Source organism: Centruroides sculpturatus, unplaced genomic scaffold (genome assembly GCF_000671375.1).
Source record: "Centruroides sculpturatus isolate CEXI.00-Female unplaced genomic scaffold, Cexi_2.0 scaffold1481, whole genome shotgun sequence".
NCBI lineage: Eukaryota > Metazoa > Arthropoda > Arachnida > Scorpiones > Buthidae > Centruroides > Centruroides sculpturatus.
Genome location: NW_019385724.1, coordinates 48,809 through 60,616, shown reverse-complemented (window position 1 = coordinate 60,616; position 11,808 = coordinate 48,809). Strand labels below are relative to the sequence as shown.

General features: G+C 31.6%; 1 protein-coding gene across 1 annotated transcript in view; it reads right to left on the bottom strand.

Moving 5' to 3' along the window:
* LOC111641548 (probable isocitrate dehydrogenase [NAD] subunit alpha, mitochondrial) overlaps positions 1-11,808 on the bottom strand; it is an 81,658-nt gene that overhangs the window by 25,458 nt on the left and 44,392 nt on the right. The window contains exon 8 of the mRNA XM_023387728.1: positions 2,224-2,376. Coding sequence (XP_023243496.1) covers positions 2,224-2,376 — 153 coding nt within the window. The remainder of the gene's footprint in view (positions 1-2,223; positions 2,377-11,808) is intronic.

Sequence of the window (11,808 nt, the reverse complement as noted above, 5' to 3'; positions counted from 1 at the left end):
GCGACAGTTCGACACACCGGATATACGTCACTCTCGTCTAAGTTCGACTTGGGAATTTTTTTGTTCAATAATAAATGTGAATTCTTCTTCCTGGAAAAAATAAGACATTCCCTGAAAATAAGACCTAGCGCATTTTTCAGAGCAAAAATTAATATAAGACACTGTCTTATTTTCGGGGAAACACGGTATGAATGCTTTTATATTTTGATAACAGTCTGTGATCAATTTGTTTTCACCTTGAAGCTGCTTATTAAGTTTGTTTAATTTTATTGTGATATTTGGAAGGAAACATAAATCCAAAAGCCACTGTCAATCATATAATTTAGGTACATTCTGATCCTTTTCATTCAAAAAAATTTAAATTTCTTCTATCAATTTCCAAAATCTAAGTATTTTCCATGACTTAATTAGCACAGATAGCTAAAGAGAATAACTTTATTAAAAATGGCTGCCAGGTCAAAGAAAAGAAAATAAGAAATTGACAGTCATCCAATTTTGAAATTACCTACAGAACATAACCTTTACATGAAGTGCCCCTTGGTGGATGACTATAATCAAATAACTTGCACAGTAAAACATAATTAAACCCGTTAACAATCTAAACATGGAATGATTTGAAATTTTAAATCTATATGCACGTGTAAATGTGTAATTCTAATTAAATTTTATTAGGCTTATTTCAAAATAATTTAAAGAAAACAATAATATTTCTTATTGTTTATTGGAAACACAGAAGACTGTTGTAACTTAAGAATATGTCTATTGTTTGACATTTATTACACATATATGGCAAATTTAAGGAAAAATAATTTCATTATACCAAAACACCAATTTAAAAATATTTGTTGTTGTAAACATACTGATTAAATACATATATATACATATATATATATATATATATATACAGTATGTACTGTACCTACATATATACGAGGCATGTCTGGAAAGTAAGTACCGTTTTGGAAAAACTCGCATAAAAAGTATTTTTTCAAAACAAAATTTATTTTTACATGAAAGACCATGTCTGAAACTATTTTTCTACATAGTTACCACCATTGTTCAGACATTTGTCATATCGGAAAACCAATTTGTCAAAGAAAGGTGCCGCCAGTGAAGACAGCCACTGCTGAACATCGGTTGTTGCAACAATCTCATGCAAAACAGTATTTGAAATTTGTGGAAACTCATCACAAAGCAATCTTATTGTGAACCATCTATTTTCAGGAATTTTTTCATTCACTTTTGCAACCAAACCATCATTGACAACAGAAGGCCAGCCACTCCATGCTTCGTCATGAACATCAGTGCGTTCAGCATTGAATTGTCGAACCCACTTCCTAACCATTTCATCACTCATTACATTTTCACCATAAATCTCTACAAGTTGACGATGAATTTCAATTGTCTTAACATTCTTTGCATTCAAAAACCGTATTACAGAATGCACTTCACAGTCGGCGGGATCGGCAATAGTCTTAAACATTTTGAATGCTCACTAACACGTGGAAAAACAACACAATCCGGCTGTAATGGCGTCACTGGACTGACAATCAACCAGAGAGACGTGTGCGCAGGCGCTGAACTGCAATACTACCACTGCAATGGCAGCAGAACGAAACGGTACTTACTTTCCGGACACGCCTCGTATTATATGTAATATATTTGAACATTTAAAAAAAATATTTAATACTGTTTTAATTTCTGAGTGTACAGTACATGATAAGGTGTTATACATCATATTAATGTTTAACTATACATGTGAAATTTCATTATAATAAAAATCTATACAAGATAATTACTTGTTGTAAGGAATAAAAAGTTTTTCTAAAGTTTATCCTCCTTTTACTGGTGGTATAATAAGTCTAGCAAAAAAGAAAAGCCACCTTAGCACTCGTATAATTGAACACAAGACTAGACAAGAAGCATTATCACAAAATTCATGTTAAATGGCAATATCTTTATTACATCTGAAATGATTCTGAATTACTATAAACACACAATATTTATCAACAACTGCATGAAAACAGAAGCAGAAGTAATTTTGAACAATTTAAGTTATCGAATTATGTTGTATTTATTGAAATAGATAAATAATATTTATTATATTAATTAACCTAGTTCTAGCTTGAAAGTTAATTAAGAAATATTTGTTTAACATGATGGTAAAAAAAAAAAAAATAAAAACAAGTAATAAAAAATAATAAATTAAAAATTAATGATTACCTTTCCTTCTTTCAATGTTTCAAAACAGGCAGTTTCAATTTTATTTGCATAATCATTTAACTTCATGTACCGTAGCATCATAATTGCACTGAGAAGCAAGGCAGTAGGATTTGCTTTATCTTGTCCAGCAATGTCTGGTGCAGTACCATGAACCTAAAATCATTACATATTAAATTTTTTTCTTAAAAGATTAATCCTACTTTATCTAATTTATAATATAATTAATTTCAAATTTATTAGTACAGTAAAGCCTCGAAAACTCGGCCTAATGTGGACCGAAGGGTAGCCAAGTTTGTGAAAATGCCGGGTTATCGGGAATGGGGTTAAAAAAATAAGTATGAGTGTTTCTTCAGAAAATACTGTACTGTACGTGTATGTATTGTTTACTTGAGAATACAACTGAGAATAAACTGCCCAAATACCCTTAAACAAAGGAAAAGTACGTCTTTTATGAAGGCATAGAGCCTTTACTACATGAAAATGAAAATTAATGAATACACTGTGTACAGTAATTTACCTGATAAGACAGACCTCAGAAAAATACTTTATGAGGCATAAAGCTGTCTATAATAAAAATTAATTATCTAAGGGTATTTTTGCCCTGTCAGGGTATGGCCGAGTTATCTGGAGTGCCGGGTTATCGAGTGCCGAGTTTTCGAGGCTCTACTGTAACAATATTGAATTAAATTTTTACATTTTATTACTTGCAGAAAAATAGTTTTATTCTGCACAACAAAACAAAATTTTCTATCAAAAAAGCTAATTTTTTGATAGAAATAAAAATAATGTCTTTTATCTCAGAACACTATAAATGAAATTTTTAATTATTTAAACAAAGTTATAATCATTCCTTAAAAAAATGCAAGTGAAGATTACGATCTATTTTTTTAACATAAATACATAAGATTACTTAATTTAACAACAACACATTCTCAATTTCAATAAAAATATTATGTCTTTGGTGTTTAGCACATATAATGCATACATAACACTATTTTGTTATTAACTTGAATACAACAATATTTTTGTAGCGAATAAATCATCATTACAGTATATTGTGTTTTCTTTCCCTATTAATGCATTTTCTGTATAACAAATAACACAAAAACAGCAAGAAATCAGAAAAAATTGCAATTTCATAAATATTCCTAATCAACATATGAAACACCACAATTTCAAGATTGTGGTGTTTTGTGCTTTGTTTAGATTGTTCACACACACACACACACACACACACACACACAGTTCATCAGCAAAGGACCGAAAAGAAATGGCAACAAATTATGTCAATGGCAAAAAAACTGGTTTTTCGTGCACCTTACTAGGTCTTTGGTGCAACATGATAGTCCCAAGAACATATGTAATTTGCATAAAAGTAACCTTGTGGTGATCACATACTATTGAGCACTATCCAATGTATATAGAGAGACCACTAGAATGTCCAGTTTTAGGATCATTTATAGATCTCCTAGTATCTTTTCAATCATCAGAAATGACAAGGATATGGTTGACAATAAGTTTCAGCCTGGTGTTTACTCCATCCTGTTATTTGACCAGAGTAGACAGATCACTTGTTTATATTGGAACCAAGGCCTGGGATTTAGACACAAGAAATAAAGAACACCAATACAATATCAAAAAGAAAATGGCCAACATAGCACTAGCTGCATAAGTGGGGGAGGAAGGTGTATAGGCTGACTTTCATAATACTAGGATATTACATCACACAACAGACTACATATGATTGAAACATCTTGAAGCCTTTGAGATAAATCTCAATGCAATTAAGAAAGATGAAGCAATTAATTTTAAAGAGAATGTCTCTCTCTCTCTCTCTATAGCTTAGTGTGCATTGGTTAAACTTGAGTAGAACTTTGGTGGTTTTGCACATGTCCATTTTTAAATTTTTTTAAATTTTGGATCTATTTGATTCAATCTAAAAGTATTCTGTCAGTTTATATTCAAGAATACCGAACAATGTTCATCGTAGACAAAGTAAATGTTCATAGCATGAAATATTTTTTGTTTTTTACTGGCTTCTTGGTGTTTTGTTGTGTTATCTGTTGCATATACAGTAGAGCATCGTTTATCCGAATCAATTGGGGACTGGGGTTGTTCGGATAACCAATTATGTATGAAAAAATATATTAACCTATCCCATGTTAAAATTTTTCTCCGTTGTGCGTCGCTTTGTGTTGAATTTTTGTCGATGTTAAGCCTAACGTAAACTTTTTAAAATAATAATTGTGGCTATTGTATTGTTAAAAATTATTTCTTTATTTTCTACAAACAAAATAAATACGGTGGAACCCCGGTTAATGACCAAATCGGTTAACAAACTTTTATTTTGCAAAAATTTTGTCTTGGATAATGAAAAAAATTCGAATAACGAACTTAATGGCTTTTTGTGTCAAATTTGTAAGCTTTCCGACTTTTAGGGGGAATCAGTTAATCGGGTGTCGGTGATGGTTTAGGGTCCATTCGTACGTTGGTGGTTGCAAAGGAGACAAAGATGACAAGTATTTTGCAGTGAAAATTGTTTATTAGAACTGGAAGATGCTTACATATTTGAGGTGGTTGGAAATGGCTTATCTACAGTATTTTCTCCTGGCACTGAGGAGTGGCGTATCGCTGGTACTACGATAGTACAAGCTGATCAGTCGTAGCCCCAGAGCGGACAAGATGGGTTCGCTTGGTCACAGAAGCGATGGTAGATGACAGAGCTGCAATGACTGGAGCGGTCCGCTAGGCACAACACAAATTTTAGCGGGCATGACTTCAGGCTTAATCCAGATGAAGACGACACAGATTAATCGCTATAGAATTTTTAGGAAAACTGCATTTTGAACTTGAGATTTGTGATTTTTATAGTATTTTTTCCTTGAATCTCACCTTACGATTAGTCCTGCATCCCATTCCTTGCTTCCCAATCGTTTTCTTCTTTGTCTCCAGGTGAAAACCAAAACTAGATCAGGTCACGAGAAAGGTTTGTTCCGAGGCACTGATTCGACTCTGATCGGAGATTGGTGATAAACCTATAAGCCTTTTGCTCATATTGTTTCTGCTATCTGTCATTTTAGAACTTCAACGATTGTACGCAATGTTTTTATACCCTAATAGATAAATAAACAAATAATGAACTTACTGGATAATGTATAACTAAAAAAACCCATAATAACGATAATAATAACGTTATTATTATCTTATTAAATATTGCTGGATTAATAAGGTGTTGGGTTTTTTAGTTTTTATACCCGTCAAATTGTTCTCCTTTTCCGAAAATTTAACCTATATCGACTGTTTATGACCGTTTCTGTTAGAGTTTCATCTTCCCCACAAACATTCCATCTGATCCGTTACGTCATTCGTTTTCATGTCGCGTTTGTTTTGACAATTACAGTACAGTTTTTTCCTTACTTCTCCCTGAACTTTGGTCCAACTTAACAATAGTGTTTTCGCTTTTAACATGTGGATATTAAATTATGTTGGGTTGATGCAAAAAGTTCGTCTCGTTTTTTTGAAAAGAATCAAAGAAAACCCATTTTACAAATAAAATTACAAAAATACTGACGGCTAGAATGGATTAATTGTATTTACATTAATTTCTATGGGATAAATTGCTTCAGTTAATGAACAATTCGGTTAACAAACGGACTCTTCGAACGGATTACATTCATTAACCGGGGTTCCACTGTATATTGAAAAATATAAAAACAAAAAAAATTTATACTTTAGAAGTTAATCAGTGTAAAATTAAATCATGGACTTTTAAAACAATTGACCAAGTTTTGTCAACTAATGTCATATACTGGTTCAGTATTCTTTCAGTTGTTTCTTTCTGCTGAAAACCCAGTCACATGAAAGAATGAAAAGCCATTCTAAACATTGCTCAATGTGACAATAAATAGTGAAAAATGAATGAAAAAGTGGCAAACAAAACTTTTCAGTGTATTGAACTTGTGGAATGAATTGCTAAATGAGAAAGTTTGTTCAAAATAGAATCACTTGTTATATATTACTCACTCTGCTTTTTGCATTTTCTGGTGATTTGCTGTAAGTATGGACTGACCTGAAGAGGATACATAATTTGCTTTTTTTAGCTTTTTTAACAAATGCTTTAAATTTTTTCATTACAAAGTGAATCATACATAACTGAAAAATATAATGTATGACATGTAAATGCAAATTTAGTGAAATGTTTTATAAAGTACTATGCAGAAAATATTTAATGTATAATTCAAAAAACAAACTGAGAAATGTATAAACTGCTTTTGACTGTATGTTGGATTACATATCCTTTTGCTCACTCAAAAATTAACAATTAGACCAGGGATGTCCAACCTTTTTGTTTCTCTGGACCACATTGGAAGATGTCATGGAGTTTAATCCTTAAATATACTTGTATATTTAAGGATTAACATGTCTAGATTACAGTAATAAGTATTAAATCTTTATCACGAAAAAGGATATTTTAAAAAATTACTTCTACAGACAGTTTCAATTTTTACTTAGAAATAGATAAATTCATTTATTATAAGAGACAAACAAAAATGTATTTGAAAAAGCAAATATTTGTTTTATTTAGGTTTCTAATTAATAAAAAAACAATGAAACACCATTTAATGTAAATTTTTATTCGACTAATATATTTATAAATAATATGTAGCTCAAAAAGTAGCCAATGTGCCAATGATATTTTTTACGCCAAACTAAAAAAAGGCAGCCAACTTTGGCACAAAGTAGCCAAATCCAAATCATGCAATGCTGGAAGGAATACTAAATAAAGCTGGAGTTGGGACTCAAAGGATTATAGACCCAAATGCCAGTAAAGGAGAGAAAAGAGAAAAGATAAAAAAGGAAGAAAGGTTGAAAAAATTAAGGATCCATATTTACATAACTGAAAGTCTATTTAACCTTTCTCACTACTTTTTATCTTTGGCCTTACTCTCCTTTCCCCAAATTTGGCCTACCAATGGCAAAGCAGTCTTTGTACCCTAAACACTGGGAGTTCGGTCGTGGGTTCATGCCTCACTTGGATGGGCTGGTCACATGGAGTTTTCTGGGTTTTCTCCACCTCTATAATGCCTAAATAGGGACCAGTTTCTCTTAAAAAGACCTCCTGGAAGGAATCCCCCTAGGCAGATTTTCCAAGTGTTGCATTGCCATAACTTAACATAAACCAAACCAACAAACAAACTTTCCTTGAATTTAGGTCTATAATTCTTTGAGTCTCAACTTTAGCTTTATTTAGTATTCTTTCCTCATTCACACATTTCCAAATATTTGAAAATATTTCCACTCAACAATAAAATATATATAAAGGTTTACAGCTTTGTGAAGCTCTTTTTCTTTTTGAGTTTATGCCATTGAAATAAATAAATAAAATAAAATAAAAAAATTTGTTTACATGTTTATTGGGCCGCACTGGAACTTGCCTTGGGCACCCCTTAATTAGACCAATTTTAATAGCAACATGCCTACATATATATTATTCAATTAATCTAAATTAGTATTTTCCAAAATATGAGTTGCAACTCAAACTTTAAAGAAATACTAATCCACAGAATTATCATAACTTCTTGCAGGTTATGACAGAATTTTGCATGTTTTCAAAGGCTTTCAAAATTAAATTTGAAAACACATTAAGGAAAAATTTGCTTTTATTTGATTAAAAAAATATAACTTTCATTGGACATTTAAACATTTAATATGGAAGAACACAAAAAGATTTTGAAAAGCAAGTAATTCACAGAGCACACACAAAATAATAATAATATGATCCATATACCTATTTTTCATTAATCAATTTATCAAATATTTGTTCCATATTTGACATACGTATGATGAGACCAATTTTAAAATTAATTGTATTTCTGTGTTTCATTTTGATTGTGACTATAAAAGAGAAAGTTAATTCACATGAATATAATACTGAAAATAGTAACAATGTCATTTTGGAGCATTCTTTCTTTTTTATCAACCAAAACTGATCTAACCTCAGCAAAACAATTCAGCTTTTCATAGTTCATCAAAAGTCTTTTGTACTTATTTCCACTGAGGTCAAATTAATAGATTTTTCCAAGGAAAAATGTTTATACTTTGTAATCCTACTTCATCCTACTTGCAGCCTTCTGCACTTATAGTTACTGCTCTAAACTGCCACATTCCAGTGTAGTACTAGACTGATTATCATATGTAATTCCTCTGGAATGTGGAATTACATATGATAATCAGTCTACTACAGAATGGCCTCTGACAGTATAACATCCTCTGCCTCATCAAGATCTCTGCACACACCAACCAAAATAAATCAAAATGTACTGTAAGTTAATCTTTTCCTCCTTTATAATCACTTACTCTGAAAGTATACAACCTATCTACAAGTCCACTGAAAACAATTATAATAAACACAAGTCTACCAACGCAATCCAACTTCATATCACCTCCTATAGAATAATTAAGATCCATGGATGACACAGTGGAATATATATCATCCCAGCCAAAAACATAGAGAATGGCATGAACAGAGCATATGTCAGATATACAATAAAACTCTAACTTGAAACTCCAAGAGGCAGAAAAAACTTCCAAGTTATCAAAGATTTAAGTTAGAAAACGACAGAGTGAAAAATGCCAATTCTAAATAGATCTGTATTTTTACTTCTCTTGCACTTTGATAGTTTTTTGTTTAAAACAGTACTTTATAAAACATTTCAGTTATACATTTTTCATTTGCATGACTTTTCATTTACATGTCATACATTATATTTTTCAGCATTCTGCAGCACTGTTTTTTTTTTATCACTGTCTTTCAGCAAAATGCTCAATGTAACTAATGAATTAATATTATGATTTTTGTCATACTATTATTAATTACTAGCAGATGAGCCCGGCGTTGCTCATGCAAAAAGTAACAATAGCAAAGATTAAGATTATTAGATTATAGCTGATCTTACCCATTTTCACCAAGTGCAAGAATTAGGTCACTCCCTCCTCTGAGACTAATTAGAGCATTTTTTAGATGGGTCAAAAAAATATGTTCAATTTCCCACAAAAATGCAAAAAACACATCTAAAATCATACAATAGAAGCCAAGTTCTTCAGGGTAATCCTTAACCTACCCCTCACTCCTGCAAAGGGGAAATTTCCAAAAATTTTAAGTATGTAAATTTTCTTTTCCCACCTTCTGTCGATACACATGGTCCTTCTTGAAACTTGTTTCAGTGTTGCCAGATGTTTTTCACTTATTCCATACTTGCTTTATTCTTCATAAGTGCTTAGCACCATATAAGGAAATTTATAAAGATCTTTTAACTAAAAGCAAGCAATTTAAAATAACATATTTTTTGCAAAAGGTAGAGCATGGATCTGAAGATAATGTAGAGAAATGCTCAGCGGATAAGGATATCTTGCCAAAAAGAAAACACCCTCAGTTAATAGTGTTTAGTGATGACAAAGAAAACATTGTTTAATTTATATTAATATGTATCACTTAAGAAAATATTTTAATAAAGATATTTATCTTAATTATGAAAATATAATACAGTAAAGCGTCGTTTATCCGAATCAATTGGGGACTGGGGTGGTTCGGATAACTTATTTTTCGGATAACGAATCATGTACGAAAAAATATATTAATTTATCCCATGTTGAAATTTCTCTTCGTTGCGTGTCGCTTCGCGTTGAATTTTCGTCGATGTTAAGCCTAACGAAGACTATTGTATCGTTAAAAATTATTTTTTTATTTTCTACAAACAAAATAAATTTATTGAAAAATATAAAAACAATAAAAAATTATGCTTTAGATATTAATTTAGTATCAAAAACGTAAAATATTTCAGTAGCCCGAGAAATAGCCGAAGATTGCAGTGCCACAGCACTAGCGAAAATTTAAATTTGCTGACTGGAATGCTTTCGGATAACGAACGTTTCGGATAACCAGCTTTCGGATAAACAACGCTCTACTGTATCATGTTTTAATTTTTGGAACCTAACCCCTCCTTTTCGTACTAGTTCTTTGTTTTATATAACACGGATTCGCATAACACAGCAATTTTTTGGAACATAACTCCCGTGTTATATGGGGGTTACCTGTATAGATTATTTGAGCACTCTAAATAGTTTTTTTAGAACTTATCCCACAGTATCAAGAATACACTCAGACTGATAAACATTAAGTATTTTTTTGTAACCACTGTCTGCCCGAAATGCATACTGTGGTTACAAATAAATACTTAGTATTCATCAGTCTAAGTGGATTCTTGATACTGTGTGATAAGTCCTAAAAAAAACTATTTATTGTGCTCAGGTAATTAACTAACTAATGAAATTAAACAATTTTGTAGGTACAGCTTGTTGACATAAAGTGAGAGGCTCTTTCACTTTGGACTGGAATGTTGCCTCCAAATGGGTGTTGGACAATAGATAGAACTGTCTGAAAATTTCACAGAAATCTGTTAATTAAATCATTTTGGTTACAATAAATATTAAAATTCGAGTTGGGAAAGTTGAAAGTAACATAAATCAGTGTTAAAGGAACATCAAAACCTTTGACTTGAAGAAAATTAAAGTTGGAGATGTTAAATCCTTGTGCTATTGAGACCTACCAAGTTTCAGTTAAAGAAATATTCAAGTTACAGATATTTGAGTTAGAAAAGTTTTACTGTATTTCAAGATTCCTCAATCAGAGGCTTATAGAGCATACAGATGAAATTAAGGATTAAAAGAAGAAGATATGCTACAATTTTATCAAAATTTCTAGGTACAAAGATAAGTTGTGGTAAGCAGCCAAAATCATCAAAACTGTCTCGCCTTCCTCCCACACTATTTATAATCTAAATACAGTAATACCTCAACTTACACGAACCTGGAGTTACACGTTTTTTAAATCTCGTTGATTGTCTTTTGTTTGAGCACCATGCAACTTTTGATTACTCACTCCCCCCCACACTATTGTTCAGCTTACATGTTCGGATGTGTCGCACGGAATCAACACATAGCTACAATTTATTTTGTGTTATTTATTTCTGTTTGTTATATCTATGGAGACTGAGAGATTCTATGTGGTGATTTCTTGTAACCATGAACGAATCAAAAGACGAGATATGATTAATGAGAACATTTATTAGCTTACATACATCCGACTTGGATTTTACACAAATTGCAAAATTATACCCCGACTTACGCAAATTCGACTTACGCGGTTATCGCTCAATCCCACCTATCGCGTAAGTTCGGGATATTACTGTATGCTAAATTTATAAATTTAGTCCCTTCTGTTACCAACACATTTATAAACCACAGGGACAAGGCACCCTTTACCCTGCCTGGCAATATTTCCTTTGTCTTTTGCATCAATCATTGCTGTCATAGAACACCTTTCCCACTTGTTTACTCTATTGGTGTCTGTCCTACCTTTCTTCCTTCCAATACTGGCATTCTATTTTCAATTGCCCATTCCTGAAGATGGCCCATTAATTGGGTTGAAACATTTGCATTATTCAAAATTCACTACTGTTAAATGTGCATTAATTAAGCTAAAAAACTTACAATATATATAAATTATAATCTGTCATTTAGATTAAC